We start from the raw sequence: 21,420 nt of genomic DNA, 5'->3' as shown, positions 1-21,420 counted from the left end.
ATCAGACCTTTGTTAAGAGCTGTGAAGGAGTAGCCAGACCAAAGCTCATTTCTTCTTCCTGCTCACAGCACTAGGAAGAATTGCCCAAAAGGCATATAGGAGGAAGGAAAAGAAAAATCATATAACATTGATTGGAAAATGCACATCAGAATAATCAGTCTAAATAAGCAACTGTTTTCTTTACCTTGAAAAGGACTCTTGCCAGGGGAAAGAGCCAGGTCTTCCACTTTGTAGATATCATCTGCAAATGGTACACGGAGAGCAAGCAAATGGGCCGGAGACCCCCCAAATCCAGACTTAGGCAGCAGACCCCTCTGGCTGTTCTTGTACTGGTCAGGGCACAAGTTACCTTTTACTGGATAGATTTCTTAGAATAATAGGTGCATGTGAATTAATGCATATTTTAGTTTCCCATATTACTCATGCCATGAACTCAGAATAAGAGTTTGAATCTGTATGTCCCTTTTGGTTTAGGATTAAACTCCATGCTACTTAATTTTCAAAATATTCTAGAAGAGGGCACCTGGCTGGCTCAGTCTGTAAGCGTGACTCTTGGTCTTGGGGTCATAAGTTCAAGCCCCATGTTGGGTGTAGCGCTTCCTTAAAAATACACACACACACACACACACACATATTCCAGAAGCGATTTAGACTATCTTTTACATGCCTGACATAAATACAATTTGGAGGCAAGATATTTTTATTTGTTTTGAGATTTTCTGTTATTTTATTATCTACTTAAACACTTGAAGAAATGTGTCCTTTTGTTCTATCCCTTTACCCCCCAAACCATTCAGGTGTGGGAGCTGCTCGGTCTGGGAACCTCACATTTATGGTGGGAGGAGTCGAAGATGAATTTGCTGCTGCCCAGGAGTTGCTGGGGTGCATGGGCTCCAATGTGGTGTATTGTGGAGCTGTTGGGACCGGGCAGGTAACATCTTTACGTTAATGACACTGACTTGATGATATAGAATTGGCTAATGTTTATTTCTCTTTCCAACCACATTCGTATTCTTCTCAACTCTGTTCAATCTGTGGATTCCTTGCTGAGAGTTTTTGTTTTGTTTGTTTTTGAAAGAGAGAGAGAGTGCTCATGGGGTTGGGGTTGGGTACGGGCAGAGGAAGAAGAGGAGAGAGAGAATCCCAAGCCCATGCCCAGTGTGGAGTCCAACTCCAGGCCAGATCCCACGATCCCAAGACCCTGGCCTGAGCCAAAATCAGGAGTCAGATACTTAACTGACTGAGCCACCCTGGTGCCCCCTTTTTTGCTCAGATTTTCTTAAATTAATTTGGAATAAATTAGTTTTCCATCATTCCTGTTGGACTTAAGCAGACATCAGCCAATTAACTATTTAAAAAGATGTTGAAAGTTCCATCATTCAGATTCTGATGTATCATCCTAGTGACCACAGAAATCATTCTTAAAACTGCTTCCATTTGAAGTGCTCGTGGAATCTGAGTTGCTGTTATCCTCCATCTAATTATTTTATAAGCTCTGTCTGTAATACAGTCAGGAAGAAATAACCTACACACTTTAATTTTTTTCTTGAAAAGCAAATAATTTTCCTTTAGAAATATATCAATTCTCTAATCAGATAGAGGTGAATGACAACACTGAACTCTGAAATCAAACTAGCTGCCCCCCTCTCACCAAAACACATGCTCTCACTAGATCTCCCCTCATCTTAATCCTTGGTCCTGGTCACTGGCATCCTCCTTATCTTACTCAAGACTTTGGTATTATTTCAGATATACCTATTGTCTCCATTCTCTTGTCCAGTTGCCAAGTTCTGCTGATTTTTGCTTCAGTATCTTTCGTTGTTGACAGTCTTCTCTATTCCTCACATTAACTGGTCCAGTTTCTCATTAGCTCTGTGTACTGCTCAGAAACCGTGGATGCCGGGTTTACTGCTCTGCCCGACACTATAACCGAGACCAACTCCATTAAGATGTTTGTATACATAGACATCCCCATTCTGAAACTTTGAATAGATGCCTATTTTCTGTCAGGTCAAATTTTAACTCTCCACCCTTGCTTTCATGGCTCTTACCCCAGTCTTAACTATTAAATTTCTCACCATTCCTTAAAACATATGTACATGAGTCACTTTTCTTACTGCTCTCAGGAACATCCCATGCTCTGATATATTTAATCCCTCTTACATATTTGTCTTTTTCTTTGATCTCCTCCTTTCTCTCTCTTGCCTATTTAGATTCCTGCCTGGCCTTCTAAGAGATGGGTTTCAGCTCCATTTCCTCTCTGCTTCTGCCCTCAGTGATCTTGGAGTTTCTACTGTCTTTGTCTTATAGCCATACAATTTTCCACTCAGTTGTTTTTGTTCGTGTGTTTGTTGCCTTTATCTTTATTGTGTTAACTCTGTTGCCCCAATTAGAATGTCAGCCCCATTCCATAAAGAGCACTTGTGCTTGGGATTTTGTGTATAACATGATGGCTAGAGCTAACACTGCTGTATGATGTATATAAAAGTTGTTAAGAGTAAATCCTAAGAGTTCTCACCACAAGGAAAAAAATATATATGTACACGTATTTTTTTGTATCTGTATGAGATGATGGATGTTAACTAAATTTATGGTAACCATTGCATGATGTGTGTCAGTCAGATCATTATGCTGAACAACCTAAAGTTACACAGTGCTATATGTCAACTCTATCTCAATGAAACTGATAAAAAAAAGAGCAGTCATGCCACATAAGATCGATCAATCGGTATGCCTTATAGTCAGAGCCCACAGGAGGTGCTTGGTCACCACAGTGGGGTTCTGACCCAGTGGAAGGGTCTGCTCCCAGATGACCTGGTAAGCTCAGAAGGAAGCATGTGGCACCACGTTCCTTTGCCCATTTGAGAGGATCAACAGTTAAATGCTCTGAGAGTTGGGTAAAAAACAACTTCCTGTGAGCTATGACTTGAAAATAAAAGGTATTTAATATGTACTCTGTTTATTTTCAGGCTGCAAAGATCTGCAACAACATGCTGTTAGCTATTAGTATGATTGGAACTGCTGAAGCTATGAATCTTGGAATCAGGTTTGTTGACTATATATTTTCATGTACTAACAATTTTTATGAGCTTCCCTATTTGATTTTCTGATGTTGAAAAAAAAGTTCATGAGAGATAAATGAGTTGATCCAGGAACATTATGAAAGTACTTCATTATTGAACTTTAATAGACTTTGCTTATTTGACGACCAGTAGGACCCTGGAGAGCATGAATACTCTGCCATAGCCATAAAATGTATTGTGCTGTATGTTCGAAGTTACATTATCCCTTTTATATAGGAGCTCCATTTCTGCTATTGTATTGAAATACAAGAAACACTTTTACTATAAAATTTAAGCATACTTTGGCAGTGTAGGACAAATTTGTATAAAACAGCATTTTAATGTATAGTCACTTCCAAGTGTTATCATACCACATGACTGGTTTTATGTATCTACTTTAAATATAGTCTCCAAAATCTACATTAAAAGGGCCCTCGGCTTTTTAGTCTTGGGACAAACTGGATGGCAGTCATAGAGCTGCAGCTCATGTGCATAATTCTTTCATTTTAACTTGCTTGTGGTTTTGTTACTTTACCTTAAGGACCTATCTTTCCGTTAAAATAAATTGGCATTTATACTTTGCTTAAAGTGATTCAGGAATTTTGTTCTCCTGTGATGATCATCATCCTTTAGAATGCTTAAGGTTAATGTCTTAATTTTAGCCTTTAATCTTTTGGGTTAGGAATGTTACATATGATTAATCACCTAATTAATTTTTTGAATGTTTTGTATTTCATGAAAATAAATTTACGTTTCTTACTTTAGAAAATGCTTAATTAGGCAGATGCTTTATTCAGGTGTTTTCTTCATACTTCCCCTGGCTGCTTACCAGATATATCACAAATCAGAATAGTGTTTCATATCACAGCTTTTGATAAAAGCAATAAAAAGAGCCAAAGTGCTTGAGATATTTTTTAAAACACAGTAATGGATTCACATTTCCTCTTAATTACCATATCAAGATGCCGTTGTTTATTGAATTGCCCTTGTCTCAGATGTTAAACTATCTTGACCTATTAAGTTGTCATGTTGTAATTGAGATAAAAGAGGAATTTGCTTTGCATCAGTGCTAATTGGTTTATCAATATCCTGTACCATTTACATTTTAAAATTGAATGTCTGTAAGATGGTAAGGCATATCTGTACAAAGCCGTAATAAAACTGGTAGTATACAGGGAACTGTTCAGAGTGGTGTGTACTGTAGCCAGTTTTAGGCTATGGGTCACTTCCTCATAAGTGAGAAACTTGTTACCAGTAACTTGTTTTCATGTCTGTCCTCTAGACTAATTTCATGAAAGAGGAATATGTAAACTTCTGGAACCAAAACTGCATACAAAATTAATTGGTGTTGACAATAGAATTAGAGCGTTAGGATGCATATGCATTTTCAGAATTTTATCTTCATTCTTCTGGGTATAAATTAATAATAAAAAAGCAAAAGCATAGATCACCTAGGCTATGCTCTACTGAAATTTCCCTCTCTATCTTTGCCAGTTTGTTTTATATCCTGCTTCTTATCTGAGCATCACTGGATCAGGGTATTCCTGAGGCACAATGATACATCCTCTGGTCTTCCTCAGATAATGTTCCTAGCAAAATTCTTATTAGATGGTTACTTGCTATTCTAAAATGAAATTTTTATATGGTTAGTGCTTATAGAAGTCTAACTCCAAACACCAGGTAATAAAGAATAGTATGCAAGTCACTCGAATCAAATGAATTGAATAAATGTGTACAATGAAATATATACATTGGCTATTACAGTGAATTGTGATTACAAAGAGAAAATGAAAAGTGATAAAATTCCAAATAGAAATGTTAAGAGCAAAAGCAACAATAGATTTTCCTTTATAATTGACCTTAATACACTGATAAAAACAGTGTTTAGAAAGATGAACCTTTTAATGTTTAATTTTTTTGGAAACTGTACATAATTAATTATGTATATATCTATATTTAAATATCTTTCTGTATACACACACATATATATTTATATAAATTTGTACCATTATATATTTATATATTTACATATACTACACATAAAGAACGGACACAATTAGGAACTCCCTAGTTTTACTTAACTGTTATAATAATTTGTAAGTTTCTGGTGCTTCCGGTTATACTAATGGGTTGCTTATTTTCATAACATTAGGATTTTATCAGTTTTGTCTTACAAAGACTTTCAGTGGGTTGAAAGTCCTAAAAATGATGGCTTTTGCTATTGTCTTTGCTCGGTGGTTTACAGACGTGGTTTAAAATGACAGGATTGTTCTCTAATAGAGTATAGAGAGTGGCCACGATTTATTGAGCTTTGCAAGGTGAAAGAGAAAATTGGCATCAGCAACATAAATTCCCAAGTAGTAAATTCCCACAAAGTAGTATAGCATCCAAGTGGCTCAGCCACATTTATATTCTGTTCACTCTGAAGTGAAATTTTTTTAGAACATTAATGTCAACATTTACAAATTGAGTCACCTAATCCTAGGAAGTGATCATTTCTGATTAACTTCATCCTCATAAGTCAGCATTTTTCCTAGAATGCTGTTTCCCATTTTTTTTTAAAAACTGGAAGAATAAAATCTTATAGTTTAAAACTCTTATTGACCCTATGATCTTTTACAGTGATTCTTTATGGATGTTAGTGAAATTTTTAAAATGCTATAAAAAAAGTGAAGTATAAAAAATATGGGTATACAACATATTTTGAGAATCTTTTTTATTGGACCTTTCTACCTTCCAGTTGGGTTCTAGTTGGAACTTAGAACGTTAGTTTTCTGACACCAAAGGTGACCTGCTTGCATTAGAGAAGTTTTATTCCTGTGCATCAGGACAGAAGAATTGTGATAATGGAGGGTTTGTTACTGTGTTTTTATTTTTGCTCCACTGGAACTGACTTTTTGTTTTTCTCTTTATTCGATATTAGTGGTGTAGCAGGCCATTTGCATTACTAACCAGGGAGGGCCCAGGCCCCTCTAGCAACAACCAAATTGTCTTCTTCCCACGTTAAAGGAAACTTAAAACAGTTGAACTTTTGGAAGGCTGTTCAAGATGAGAACTTTCCCACAAGCATAATTTTAGTTTCTTGACTACTGCCCTTTGGATGCTGTTAGGTTTTCATTTAGGTGATGATGACCTGAAGCCTCTTAGTTGTATACCTAATCCATATGCAGTAGATACCAAGTGGCAAAAGATTCATAATAAAAGTTTGACCGAGTTTCTTAATAAACTGACAAAACACCATCGTATTGGCTTATTGACTATTAAGTTCACTACCTGTGTAATGCCATGAGACTCGGGATGGTGGGATTTTGGGTGTCTGTCCATACCTGCATCCCAGCTCCGCTACAGACTTAAGCTTTCTCATCTATAAAATGACAGAAATAATAGTACCTAGCTACAGGGTTGTTGCTAAGATTAAATGAGTTGATCCATGTAAATCTTTGAAAGCAGTTCCTGGCGCATTATTATGCTCTATGTGATAGATATCGATGTGATTGTTGGCGGTGCTGGTGGTTAGTGTTTGAATTGAGTTTTACTTTTAAAGTAGTTTCTTCATAGCACTTTTCACCAGCTGTTGTGTCTATTTGTGTGTTTATTTATTGCCTGTCTCCCCAACTAGAATGCATGCTCCCTGAGAGGGGTTGGTTTTATCTGCTCATTGCTGCATCTTAAGGACATACCTAGCACATAGTACGTCCTTAGTGAAGGTTTGTCACATGGATGAAAAGGGAAGAGATAGAGAAGGGAGACACTTCTCTTGCCTCAGGTGAACGTGACCTGTGTGTATGTGTCTCAATGTGCTCATTCCTGGAAGGCAGACACAGCCTCTTCTTAGCTTCTTTACTCTGTCTCCTTGGCTCCAAGCACAGTGCCTGCACATGGCAGATCCTGTAAACAATGATGAGTAAGTGAATGATTGATTAAAACTGACATAGTCTTAAGTATTTCATTTTCAGATCTGTTTCTGTGATACAAACATCTCAGTTTAGTGACATAATTTGTTTTGTTCTTCCATAAAACCAGACACCATAGATACTTCTAGAGAATAAAAGGTCAACAAACTTTTTTGGTCCTTTTTAAAAGCCTCAGTTACGTGAAGGCAAACATTTGGATTCTCTTTAAAAATATTTTTTTTTTACAGTGTATGCATCATTTTTACTTCTCTCAAAAGTTCATTTAGAATTCTTGTGATTTAAAGGTGAGTAGATTTGACAGTGACGTTTGTTTGAGTTGTATTATATATGCGGTCAGAGCAATGAATTCATTCTCTGTTTATATCAGAGAACATTCCAGCAATTGTAAAGCCACATGCATGCACGCGCACACTCTCGAACCACATCCAGTGGCAAGTTATTATGGGGACTGACAGACTGTCATCCTTTTGATGGCTTGAGCTGTATATCTCCTGAACAGCAATGGGGCTCTTATGCAGAAAGTATCATATGTTCCCAGCCAATTTACAGGGAAACAGCAATAACATTTTATCATGGTTGAGAGCCCAGTAGCTGCTTCCTATTAAACTTGCCCTTTCAGATACCTGTCTTGGATTAATTTGTTGATTTCAAATGGAAACTCAGTCTTCTCCAGTGAAGCATGACGTTCTAGGATAGACTCTCTGAATGACAATTACTGTGTATTCTAGCTGGTTTCAGACCATTACAAGCCTTAGGCACAGTGGAAGACAGAGGACTTCAGTAACTGATTTTAATATTATGTCTAATTTTAACTGTCAGTTATATATGTGCCAGTGAAAGAATCCTCAGAAAGATGAAATGCAAAACACTTCTAACTTGCTCTTTTTAATGATACATTTTGCTGTAGGGTGGTGAGTCGGGGGAGGAAAAGCAGAGAGGGAGCAGCCGGCTCCTAAAGGGGAGTCAGCACAGTGGGGATGCATCAGATTTGAAAGTGAGCACATAACAACTGCCACCTGGCTTTTTTTGCGTGCCCCTCGGGATGCTTCTAAATAGTACTATGTTCACCAAACAGGGTTCCATAAATCAGTGCCAGTATTTTTCCTTGAACACTCAAGAAAAATGAAATGTAGGGTTTTACAAAGGATAATAAGCTTTGCTTACCATTTTGGTGAGTACTAGAGAGAGAGCATGAACTGCTGTAGCGGGAAATACTGTTGTGAGCTACTGTTGAGTATAACCAGGGAGATTACAAAGAGAGGAGCATCTCTGCTGCTTTAAATATGATGAGCCATTTTGAAAGAAAACCTAAATTCCGAAGCGCCTAAATGATATTTCAAGTGAAAGGGAAGAACCACGTTTTGGGGTCTTAAAAATGTTCCCCACTCATGGAACACAGTAGGCATCGACATTCTTGAACAGTGGTGCTTAAAGAATATTTTTGCAGTTAGAGCAGATGAACTCGTTGTTAATATACATGGGATTTTTAAAAAATTAATAATTTTCACATTATTCCCTATGCACATCAGCTTTATCTTTTCCCAAGTTATCTGCTAGAACAGCGTACTGATGGCCTCATTTTATTTAAAAGGGGAAAGAAAGCAGCAATAGCAAACTACACCAGTAACAAACTTGGATTTTTATAAAAGAATGAATGAACTGTTGGGTTTCTTTCTGGCAGTCCACCATTGAATGGAATGTATGGCAGCCAATTTAGAGTGAATCTTCTCTGTTATAATCCTTAAGAAAACCCACTGTAATAATATGGCCCAGCATATGGATTCACATATGTGGCATGTCATATATATTCCTTGGACCATGGCTACTTCTCGAAAGCCTGATCATGTAACAGTTGTATTATGTGGTAAATCCATACATATCCTGACTATGAGCCCTAGCCCTCCGCTCTAGCATTGGAAGAATGTTGTACTGGTTATGATACTCACACTGGGAAATAAAGACATAGGTTTCAAACACAGGAAGTAAACAAGAACTTGGGCATGCCAAAATGCGCAATCTGTTTTACATTTTTGTGTGTCTCTTTTCAGCCTTTTTGTTTTGTTTTGTTTTGTTTTAAATTCTGGAAGAGATTGGTCCTAAGAAAAAGCAGAAAGCTTTTATGACAATTATCTTATAATGGCTCTTTGTATGAAAGAAACTAATAGATTGCTAGGTAGAAAGTTTTATTTGAAACTCGATTCAGTGATACTTAGTCAAACTCTGCTTCCCAAGCTGCATTAAGATACTCAGAATCAAAGTATTACAGCATTCTGATGCTCTTTTTTTCTGGGTCCACATTGAACAGCCGTTGATGCCATCAGCTCAGTGATAGAACAAATGATGTTTCCGCTTGGGCAAGCTTTGTTTTATCAGGATCAGTAACCTTATCAGCAGTTGACCCAGAACTATAATGCATGTCTCTGAATAGATAGCATATGTCACAGCTCTGTGCAGACTTGCTTCATAAGCAGGATCATCTAATGAAGATTTAATAAATAAGGAAAAGTTTGCGGCAAGAAATGTCTTCTTTTATAAGGATAACTTAAGCTCATCTTATGGCACATGGCTCATCTCTTGCATCCATTCTTGTAAAAGCTAACAGAATAAACATGCATATAAATGCATCCACAAGGACTCCCATGATGCACAGTTTATCTGTCATTATTTCTTTCTGAAATATATCATTTGTGAGTGAAGAATGTAGAATTTAGATGATCACATTGGTTTAAGGTTCTTGTGTGACACATAAATGCAATAGTATCCAAAAGACTAGAAAACCCATGTGTGTGATAAACCAACATCACTTCGGCAATTGTGGGATGTTTCTCCAAAGTAGGATAGTGTGGAGGGTTTTCTCTCAGGGCAGAACTTCCTGGCTCTGAAATATTAAATCACTGGCTTTTAATGCCCTATAATTTAAGATTCAGTTCTTTGCTCTCATCAATCTGCTTTGATTTTTGAAGACATACAATAAATGGAGAAAGAAGATGGAACATCCTCATACATAAGTAAGTCACGCATGACTTGTACATTTTGACATCTAACACTTCTTTTCTTTGACCTTTGACAGGTTAGGGCTTGACCCAAAACTATTGGCTAAAATCCTAAATATGAGCTCAGGACGGTGTTGGTCAAGTGACACTTACAATCCTGTGCCGGGGGTGATGGATGGAGTACCGTCGGCTAATAACTATCAGGGTGGATTCGGAGCAACACTCATGGCTAAGGTATGGTAAATGCAGAGACGACCCAAGGGAGAGGGAAGAAGTGCTCAGTGGTCTAATCCCCCACCCCCTTTTAACAAAGCATATGTGTATAGAAGGCAAAATTACTAAAATAGTGATTCACTCACTCACTGGAAATGATTAAAAACTTCAATTAAAAGCTTTGATTAAAAACCCTTATCATGTTCATTTCAGATGAGAAGAATAGGCTGGGAGTTTGATTTTGTGTGTTTTGGGGTTTGTTTGTAATATGAGTTGGTAAAATTTCATTCTTCATCAGTAATTTCCATTAATTTACCAAGTCCTTAGAATGGGAGGGCTAAGAATTTTCTGATAATACATTGATATTGGGTGTACCCATCACAAAAGAGAGATCTTTCTTGTGATACTAGATTTCTAAATACATCTTCCTGCTTTAAGAACATGTGTGTATTTATGTGAAAAGTCATTTGAAAAAACAAATTGTTGACCTCATATCTGTGATCTCAACTTTAGAAAATAAGCTTGTTGGGGAATAGCCTTCCAGGTTTCTGCATAGAGCTATTCCTTACCCCACCCTGCCCCCATAATTGACTCTCTGCCCTGACCCTTTACAAAAGTAATAAAGCCTATACCTGGACACCATATTCAGCTTACATTCCTTTATTTCCATGGCCTTCTGTCCATTCTGTGCCTTAGTATGCCTTGAATTCATGCAGTCCCCTCCTCTGCCACTACGAGTGCCTTGGCTGAGCTTCCTTTAGATTATACCACATCAGCCCTTTACTGGTCTCCTTGCCTTTCAGAGTCCTCTCTGGTTCATTTTCTACATCACGGGAAAGAGAGGGCCCCTGAGATCTAAAACTCCGAGTGTCCCTTTTCTCCCACCATGTTTCTCTCATGGTTTCCAATCACTTGTAGATGAAAGTCCACCAGCAAACTGATGATTTAGTCTTTGCTTGGCCTACCTGCTCGTCTCTGCCATTGCAGCCCCTCTCTTCGCTTTGGCCGTACTGAACTCATTTCTCCTTGGCTCTCACTTGCAAACCCCCAGCCTGGCTGCTCCCCTCTGCCTACACCCCGTTTGTCCTTGCGCCCTCCATCCCAGCCTCTGGCACGGCTCCTGGCGTATGGTCAGTATGCTTTAAACATTAATGGGATAAAGCAGTGCTTGAACTATTTCTTATTTTGCAGTTTGACTTCCCCTCATGTTTCATTTAAGAAAATACTGATTTTTATGCCCGTCTGCATCCATAGCCTCCACACAGGCTTTTGTACTTGTGCAGTGTGGCTGTTGTTAGAAACAGGAAGTAGCTCCTTAAGTGTATTGTTTTCATTGAAGCTGCGGGTGATTTATTAGGGCACGTGGAAGGATGGAAGAATCGCATTTATGCTCAGTTTCCATTCTATCTCCATATGAAGTGGGTTGTGAGGCACTAGCTTATTCGGTTCCGGCAATACCACTAATGGTCAGAGCAGAGCAAGCAGCTAACAAGGAGAGTAGTAAGAAGTAGGAGGCTTCTCGTCAAAAGGGTCAGGTGGATTTGTCTGGCCTCAGGTCCTCTGCAGTGCTGACTTTGTCTGGGAACTCCGCCCTTGCTGTCCTCCCCTGTGTGGTACACCTCTGCTTTTGCCGTTTGCTGTGGGGACCCTCCCCAGGAAGAAGCTGCCACGGTTAAGGTCTTTTCTTTAAAACGATGTTCTTGATCATCAACGATAGCACTTTCCATTAACAGCATGAGACCGCGCGGGAGTGAAACAGACGGAAATTACTGTTCTCCTTTGCTCTCATCAGTTGCAATTTCCCTTATAAAGAGGAAGACTTACCAATTTTGCTTGGAATGCGAGGACTTAGAAAGGAACTTAAAAAAAAATCTGTCATCACTTTGGATTGCTATTAACAAAAACGCACCATAGCTAATTAAACTCGTATAGAGAAACTGATGGAGATTAAAGAAATCCCCGTTGATGCCCCATTGATTAAAGCAGTCCTTCCTGCTTGAGCAGATCAAGTCTTTACTTCCTAAGAGATGTTTTACTCAACTGCTATTAAATGTATTGTTCTAGGGGATATGATGTTAGTGTGTTGTTGAAGTAGAGGCTTATACATTTATTTCTAGGTCTTAACATCATAAAATTCTAACATGCTATGTGTATATAATCAGAACATAGTCAATATGAAAACTAGATTAATCTTTTGCACTCTCCAGCCTAGATGTCTGTGATGGCCACTGCAGAACAACGTATGGAAAAGCATGATGACTCTTGGTCCTCCCCCAAGGGAGGACCATTTCCTGGTAACATAACAACTTGGTCCTCCATTAACTTGTTGAAACCTTATTACAGTTATTTTGTATTTTTTCCTGAACTAGCCACTTAGCTTTGGATTCATAAATATTTTATTTGATTAGTGAAGTGGAAAATCTGTTTATTTTAAATTACATATTATAAGCTTCAAAGGACACCTTCTTTATGCCGTTTGCATTTCAAGATGGACAAGCCTCTCACACTTTGAGACACTAACCATTTTTCTCTTTTCAGAATGTGCACCCTTTAAGGCAGCAGGCACCAAAGCTATCACACTGTCCGTGTCTGTGGTTTTGTTAGGTTTTATCTGGGGTATGCACTTGCCATTTGAAAATCGCTTGACTTGTCTTCTCAGTAGTTTTGTGTCCCCTTCGGTATGTTATGTTTAAGTCCAAGTTCTTCTGTTCCAGTTAACTAGGGTAACAGTTGAATGCAGTCTATGTAGATTTTCTCTCCATCTTTTGAAAATAACACGTCTTGCAGATACGCTGCCAAACAATAGCAACAAGAGAGGTTTGGCTGGGCGTAAGCAGTACGGCACTTGTATGTTTGTTCACTGGGGGGGTAATGACTAAACTCCCTTTTTAGTTTTAGGAAGCTATAGAAGAATTTAAGGTTAAGCAGTTTTTTCAAATCTCTTGTCTACCTGTGAAAATTATACAGATAAGCACAAAGTCATGTTTGCACATATACCATCATACAAATTCAAGAGACTTATTTTTCCTTTGAATAATGGTTTTCCTTTGAGTGGTTAGTATTGATAACTGCTCTGTTATCAAGGATGTTCCTCAGAGTAGAAGCGTTTCTCATCTTGCTTCTTGTTTTCCCCTTTCATTTTTTGCTGACTTTTCCACTGGGGGGAGAAGTTAGGATGGTAATGATAAGAAGATCATCTAATTGGTTTTGCCACCAGTTTGCAGCTGTTATAAAATCATAAATAAAATGAAATTTGGGGGATATTATTTCAATTATCCTAGCCTTCATTGTCTCCCAGCAACCCCATGTATTTCAGGTTTGGACAAAATTCCATTTTTATGGTAGTGGATTTTCATTAGCTACAGTTTAACTATCAAAGATGTATAATGTTAACTTTTGCCTATTTTTAAGCAGCCGTAAGTTTTCTGAAACCCTCAGAATGAAGCATTCGCTCTCTTAGATGTTGAAGGTTGTTTGTCATGAAGGCAGATTTCCCATTGCACTTAATGTCCCAACTCCTTACCACACAATTGAAAGCTGCCGTGTTTTACCTGTGTCCATCCTGGACTCAGTTCCCTCTCCAGCCCCCTGGCTCACATGCAGCCTCATTGGCCTGCTTGCTATTTCTTGAATATCCAAGCCATGTCCCCCAACACCTTGATGTTCCGTCTACCTGAACTCTCTTCCCCTTACTCTCCAAAGAACTCACTACTCCCCGACATTCAGATTGTAGGTCAGGGGTCTTCACCTCAGAGACGGCGTCCCTAAATATATCCTCTACCAGGACTCCCTTCCTTCCACCCGGCCCTTGCTGTTCGCCACTTCCCAAGCCCTTGCCCTGCTTTATTTTTCTTTATAGTGCTTGTCATTGTCTGAAGTTCTAATATTTGTTCTGTTGTCCATCTTCCCCAAGCTTCATGAGAACAGTGACTGGGTCTTATCATGCTTGTATCACCAGCCCTTGGAACAGTGCCCAACCCAAAGCAACTGCTAAAATGTGTTGAATAAGAGATTGAACGGGTATTCAGTCATAATGGGGTTTGTCTTAGGCTTCCAGGCTTCTGCAGATTTGAAAAAACATTTCCCATGTGCTCTCATCTGTATAGTAACCCCTGTCCAAAGTCAAAACAAAACAGGTCTGGGCGGAGGAGTGGAGAGGACGCTCAGAAATTAAGGTTTCTGTCCAGAGCAGTTTTACAGCTCTATGAAAGTACTTACAAAAATACATATAACTTGGCACAGTATTCGTAAGTATCTCATTTTTTCAGACCTCATTTCTCCTTCTTGGAAACCAAAGCATTAGGAGCCACAGTTCCAAAATGAGCTCTGACTGCCAGTCTCAATGTGTTCCCTCCTGCCCTTGTTTGATTTAGGATCTGGGGTTGGCACAAGACTCTGCCACCAGCACAAAGAGCCCAATCCTTCTGGGCAGCCAAGCCCATCAGATCTACAGGATGATGTGTGCGAAGGGTTACTCAAAGAAAGACTTCTCGGCCGTCTTCCAGTTTCTACGAGAGGAGGAGAGCTTCTGAGTTTGCCCTTGGCCGTGGACACTGTTGAACACCAAACTATCTTGGAGCCTCCTTTTAGCTCACTCCACAAGTAATGGGTCTAATCAAAGGTCACCTGTCTGCTTTTGATTGTCTAGGTCCCAGTAAACTGTAGGATTTTTTCACCCATTTTTAACTGCTAATTCTTTTTATCTGTTTAGCAAATGTGTTATTGGAATTTATTTTCCTGCAAGCCACTGATGGTCTCTGCTAACCAGCTGATTAACCTTTTTCAAAAGTTTGATCCCTGAGCATCTTCAACTACATCATTGCATACTTCAATCAGGGTGTTATTTACTCCACTTCACAAATAAAACCAAACATGTTTTCGCCAGGATGAAACTGATCTGAAAGAAAAGAAAAGAAATTGATTTGGGGAAAGGAGGGAGAATAGGGGGACGTATAGTGAGTGACTGCCTGTGTCCCTCGGGAAGTTTGTCCTGTTACCCAAGTGGTGGTATTCGTGCAGGATTGGGGTCACCAATTTTCCAGGGAGTTGATAAAGCTAGAGAACTCCTTGCTGCATGTTTTAGAATTTGGACTCTGTTACATTACCTTAGTGTGTCCTTGTTACAACTCCCAATACTCAGCAAACTTGTTTTTTATATTTTTGCTTCCTTGTACATTCTTACTACCTATTTTTTGACTTCAAAAGAATGACATCTTTAGAATTGTTTCAGAGCCAATGATATATGCTTTAGATAATTATTACATTATTCTAAATATAACTGTATTATTTTGAACTCAAATAAATTTCTATGCAGATAATACTTTCTTGGAGTTTTTGTGTCTTTCCAGCCATTTGGTGAACAACGAAATGATCTGACAAACTGGTGTTAGGGACTGATGGGGAAAGGGTGGGAAGAAAAGGATGGGAGGGAAGTCAAAAGGAACAGAGTTTCGCTTGGGCGGTGGAGGTCAGCGTCCTGCTGGGCTCTGTTTGAATCCTTAATGGGCATTCATTTGAATATTTTCTAGATTGTGGGTGCATGGGAACTCAGCCTGCATTAAATGGAATATCCCCCAGTGTTGAGTACAGTTGCCACTTTCCCTACCACAGCCCCTAAGAATATTCTTGTTGATAGACCTAGACACCAAATTTGGCAGAAGTACTACTCTTGTCATCATTTTGCTGGTCATAAAAAATTCCAGGCACTGTTAAAAGGGCTGGGGCTATGGCAATGAACAGAACAAAGTCTTGCCCTTGTAGACCATAAATTCTGGTGTCTCGTGTGTGTGTGTGAGGGAATGTGATAGACAAGAAATAAATGTTTCATGCATATGTCAGATAATAATAAGGCAAGAAGGCAGGATAAGGGGGGAGGATGGGAAGTGCCCGTCCGTTCTGTTAGGGTGCTTAAGGTGGCATTTGAACGGAGATGTGACAAGGAAGTGAGGAGACAAGCCATGCAGGTATCCGAGGAAAGAATATTCTAGGAACAAGTAACAATGTACAGAGGCCCAAAGGTAGGATAATGTTAGATATGATGAATTACAAGGAGGCTGTAAGTGAAGTCACAAGATGAGGGGAGCCGGATCTTGTAGGGCCTTTTAGGCTAGGTTAGGATACTGGCTTTTTTTTTTTTTCTTTTTTGAGAGAGAGAGGGCAGAGTTAGGTGCGGAAGGGGCAGAGGGAGAGAAAGAGGGATAGAGAAACTTTAGCAGGCTTTGCGCTCTGCACAGCGCCCAGTGCAGGACTCAATCTCAAGACCGTGAGATCACTACCTGAGCTGAAACCAAGAGTCAGACGCTTAACCAACTGAGCCTCCCAGGCGCTCCTTGGCTTTTATTCCGAGCAAAATTAGCATTGTATTAGTCAGCCAAAACAAAAGCTAACTGCTACATTGCCACCAAAAACTTAGTGGCTTAAAATAACAAATGTCTATTATTTTTCAAGATTCTCTGGGTTGGCACTGGGCCAACTCCTCTGGAGCTGGAGGGTCTAGTTTGGCCTCATTCAGCTGGGACAGCTAGAATGGATGGGGCTTTTCTCCACATGGTCCAGGAGGCTAATCTGGATTTCTTCACCTGGTGGTAGAAAGACTCTCAACAGCAACATAGGACAAGCCCCAGTGAACAGACACTTTGTGGGGTTCTGCTTGTTTCATGGCTCTACTGTCCCATTGGTCGAGGCAAATCACATAGTCAAGCCCAAAGTCCAAGGAGGAGTGGACAACATTAGAGTAAGGGCACAAAGAAAGGCACTAAGGTGGCCAGTTTGCAAACATCCTATCATGCCAGCCCATTGAGCATTTCATTTAGAGGATTGATGTGGTCTCTCCTACTCTTTAAAGGGATCATTCTGGCTGCTGTGTGGAAAGTGGAGTGTAGGGGCAAGGGTGGAAGCAAGGAGACAAGGTAGGAGGGAATTGTAGTAATCCAGATGAGAAGCAGTAGGGGCTGGGGCCAGAATGTAAATGATGGGGGAGGCAAGAAGTGGTTAGAGTTGAATATAAAAGATCCACTAACTGAGGGATAGGACGAGAAAGGAAGGGAGAAGTCCAAGGAAGAATCCAAGGTTAGTGGGAAAAGTGAAGGAAAGGAGTCACCATTTACTGTGGGGGAGATGTGAGGGTTTTAGGAGAAAAAAACTGTATTTGAAAAACAATCTGAGGGGTTTGAAGTGGCGGGGGTTGGGAGGTCAGGGTACCAGGTGGTGGGTATTATAGAGGGTACGGATTGCATGGAGCACTGGGTGTGGTGAAAAAATAATACTGATATGCTGAAAATAAATAAATTTAATTAAAAAAAAAACTGTATTTGAAGTGCCTACTAGCCACATAAGTGTGGAAAAGCGAAGGTCCAAGACCCTGGTCTGTGTTACTCTCACTTTCGATGGTTGGGAACAGGAGGCAGAACCAGCGAGTGAGACTGAGGAGGAGTGACAGTGGCTGGGAAAACAATGGGAGCCGTGACCTGGCAGCCAAATGAGGACCGTGTTTTAAGGAGGAATGGGTATTTGTATCAAAAGCTACTGATAAGTTGAGTATTGAATGTTAAGAGCTGAAAATTGATGATTCAAATTTGGCCTAGTCATTGGTGGCTCTGACAAGTGTGCTGGTGTGTTGGAAATGGCATTGAGCATGAGGGAATGGGAAGAGAAGTTGGATGCAAAGAGTAGGGGCAACTCTCAAGAAGTTTTGCTGTAAGAGGAAACACAAGTGGGGTAGAAACTGGCAGGGATAGGGGGTCAAGGGAAATTTTATTGACATTTATTGACATTTTAAGATTGGAGATGCTATTGGGTTATCCTGATGGAAGTGGGATGGTCCAGTAAAGGAAAGAAGTGATGCACGGAAGAGAGGACACCTGTCAAGCGATTTCTTCCAGCGGAGAGGGAAAGGGACAGGCAGGGTTGGATCTCTGTGTCGGACTCGTAAGCATCTTACGTGAAGGCTATTAGTGCTAGAAAGGACTTGGCCAGCCTCTCAGCATATGGAAGTCCGCCCTTCTCTGACCATTACTTTTCTCATCTATGAAGTTGTTATAAACGATGGAGCTGCATAGTCAATGCTTGCTTGGAAACTTGAAACAAGAAAATAACGAGTGAAGGACAATCCCAAGTGTTGACAAGCATGTGGACAGACGTAAAACCCTCATACGTTGCTGCCAGGAGTATAAAGTGGTGTGGCCACTTTGGAAAATACTTTGGCAGTTCTTGAAAAATTAAATACAGAGTTACCACAGGACCCAGCACTTCTACTCCTAGATATGTACTCAAGAAAAACGAAAATATACTTCTGCACGGAAACTTGTGCATGAAATGTTCATAGCAGCATTAGTCATAAGAGCCAAAAAGAGGAGGCAATCCAAATGTCCCCCCACTGATGCTGCATAAGCAAACTGGCAAATCCATGCAATGGAAGAATGGCCATTAAGAAGAATGAAATACTACCATGTAGTACAACATGGACGGATCTTGAAAACGTGATGCCAAGTGGAAGAAGCCAGACACAAAAGGCCACGTATCTAGGATTCCGTATGGAATGTCAGGAATCGGCATTATCAACACACAGGAGATGAGTGGTTTCCAGGGACTAATGGTGGGGGAGATAGGGAGTGACTGCTATTCAGTGGAGTTACTTTTTAGGGTGATGAAAATGTTCTGGAATTAGATAGTGATGGTTGCATGACTTTGTGAATGTATTAAAAACCACTGAATCGTATACTTTTAAATGGTGAATTTTATGGCGTGTGAATTATATCCCATGAAAAAGAAAAACTAAGGAAAACTATCATGAGTTGCAATCTTTCTCTCTTCATCAGTGGTTCTCAACTGGGGCAGTTTTGCCCTGAGGGGACATATGGCAGTGTGTGGGCATATGTGTGGCTGTCATGGGGGGGATGGGAATGCTCCTGGCATTCAGTGGGTATATGTTAGGGATGCTGCCAAAAGATCCTACAGTGCACTGGACCCCCCACAATAAAAATTATCCTGCCCCAAGTGTCCACCATGCAGAGTGTGAGAGAGCCTGCTCATGTGTACGTTCCACAGGTACCTCAGACTTGGTATGTCAAAGCCTGAGCTTCCTGTCCTCCTGCCCAGCAGACCTGCTTCTCTGACTGACCCCTGTCCCATCCAGGCTCCCAGGAACCATCCCCAACTCCCCTCTCCCTCTACCCACTCCGCATCGTGAGGTCTAAACCCCTGGATCCTGCTTCAGGCCTTCTTGGCTGCTTGTCTGAGATGCTCCACCATCTTTGCAATTGCTCTCCTTTTTTTCTAACAGTTTCCTGAGGTACAATACACTAAATGTACAATTCAGTGATTTTTAGTAAGTTCTCAGAGTTGTACAATCATTACCACAATCTGACTTTAGAACGTTTCCGTTACCGCGACCCCCACCCCCACATCTCTTGTGCCTGTTCACGGTCATTGACTATTCTTTTTTTTTTTTTTTTTAAGATTTTATTTATTTATTTGACAGACAGAGATCACAAGTAGGCAGAGAAGCAGGCAGAGAGAGAGGAGGAAGCAGACTCCCCACTGAGCAGAGAGCCCGATGTGGGGCTCGATCCCAGGACCCTGGGATCACGACCTGAGCCGAAGGCAGAGGCTTTAACCCACTGAGCCACCCAGGCGCCCCGGTCATTGACTATTCTTACCGTCCACCTTCTAGCCAAAGGTAACCACTCATCTTTCTGTCTCAGATTCACAGCTGCTGCTTGGCCACCATTTTGCTTCTTTAGTTCGTCCTTCACATCCCTGCAAGAGGTATCTTTCTCAGACTGACATCCAGTCCCATCATTCCCCTGCATGAAATCCTTTAGCCTAGGATGCAGTCCGAGCTCTGCAGCATGGCGTCCATGGCCCTTCACGCTCTGGCGCCTGTTGTTCTTCACCAACTTTGTCTGTGGTACCCTGAGTGCCAAAGGTTGTGAGCCACAGCACTTGTCATTTTTCGAGGACACCACGTGTGTCACAATTCAGTCCCTTTGCGTGTGCCACTTCCTTCACCTGAAATGCCCTTCTCCACTCCTAGTCGGCCAGCTCAGGTGCCGTATCTCCTAAAAGGTCTTCCTCAGCCATGTCAGGCCAAGTCGCTTCCCCTCTGTATCCATAGATAGTTCTTTGATGACATCTCTTATATCATAGGACTTATCCTATTACGTCACATGTGCTGGCTTGCCCAACTTCCTTCCACACCTGGAGTCTATGAGCTCTTTGAGGGCACAGAAAGTGGCACGTTCAGCTCTGAGTCCTGTGTCGAGGTCAGCACCTTGTGTTTGAGTAAGAGCTCAGTGAATGTGTGAATGTGTGAGATGCTCCACTGAATGACTTCAGTGGAAGCTATGGCATTGCATTTGTGTCAGGCAAACTAAGCGCGTGAACTTCTTTCTTAAAGATTCTTCCTTAGCAGATCAGGTTTATTTTACTCTGTGTTATCCATGATGCAGTTTGTTACACACAGTTGCCCAAGAAGTCTTCCAGAATGTGAAATTTTGATAAATTTTTCTTAGTTGAAAGATATTCTGGGGAAAAATAGACATTTTTGTTAGCAAGATTTTGTCTCTTTATGTACTTTTTTTTTTTTTTTTTTTTTTTTTAAAGATTTTATTTATTTATTTGACAGAGAGAAATCACAAGTAGTTGGAGAGGCAGGCAGAGAGAGAGAGAGGGAAGCAGGCTCCCTGCTGCGCAGAGAGCCCGATGCGGGACTCGATCCCAGGACCCTGAGATCATGACCTGAGCCGAAGGCAGCGGCCTAACCCACTGAGCCACCCAGGCGCCCCTGTACTTTTTTTTTTTTTTTAAAGACTTATTTATTTGAGAGAGAGACAGTGAGTGTGGGGTGGGGGTAGGGCAGGAGGAGAGGGAGAGAGAGAGAGAATCCCAAGCAGATTCCCTGCTGAGCACAGAGCCCAACGTGGAGCCAATCCTAGACCCTGAGCTCATGACCTGAGCTGAAATCAAGAGCCAGACGCCCAACCGACTAAGCCACCCAGGCACCCCTGTTTATGTACTTTGAACGTCAACTTGCATGCACATATTCCTTTATGAAGCACGGTTGTTCCAAATGTAATCTCCTACATGGACCTTGAGACAGAAGGTGAATTTCATAATAACACAGGTTTGACTTATTTAAGGAATTCTGTGACTCGTTCCTGTTTAGGAGACTCTTTTGCTATTCTGTTGATCTGACATCACGATAAGGAAGCATATGCTCGGCCCCAGTGAAGTCCAGTG

At 40.6% G+C, this 21,420-nt stretch overlaps 1 protein-coding gene across 1 annotated transcript in view; it reads left to right on the top strand.

The window, feature by feature from the left end:
* The window catches only part of HIBADH (3-hydroxyisobutyrate dehydrogenase), a 106,555-nt gene extending 91,053 nt beyond the window's left edge, over positions 1-15,502 (top strand). The window contains exons 5-8 of the mRNA XM_059171437.1: positions 798-931; positions 2,970-3,046; positions 10,047-10,203; positions 14,556-15,502. Of these exons, the coding sequence (XP_059027420.1) occupies positions 798-931; positions 2,970-3,046; positions 10,047-10,203; positions 14,556-14,714 (527 nt within the window). The 3' untranslated portion in view covers positions 14,715-15,502. The remainder of the gene's footprint in view (positions 1-797; positions 932-2,969; positions 3,047-10,046; positions 10,204-14,555) is intronic.
* Positions 15,503-21,420: the final 5,918 nt, after the last annotated feature.

Source organism: Mustela lutreola, chromosome 4 (assembly GCF_030435805.1).
Source record: "Mustela lutreola isolate mMusLut2 chromosome 4, mMusLut2.pri, whole genome shotgun sequence".
Classification (NCBI taxonomy): Eukaryota; Metazoa; Chordata; class Mammalia; order Carnivora; family Mustelidae; genus Mustela; species Mustela lutreola.
Note: the sequence above shows the minus strand (reverse complement) of the source record. Positions and strands in the feature narration are given on the sequence as shown.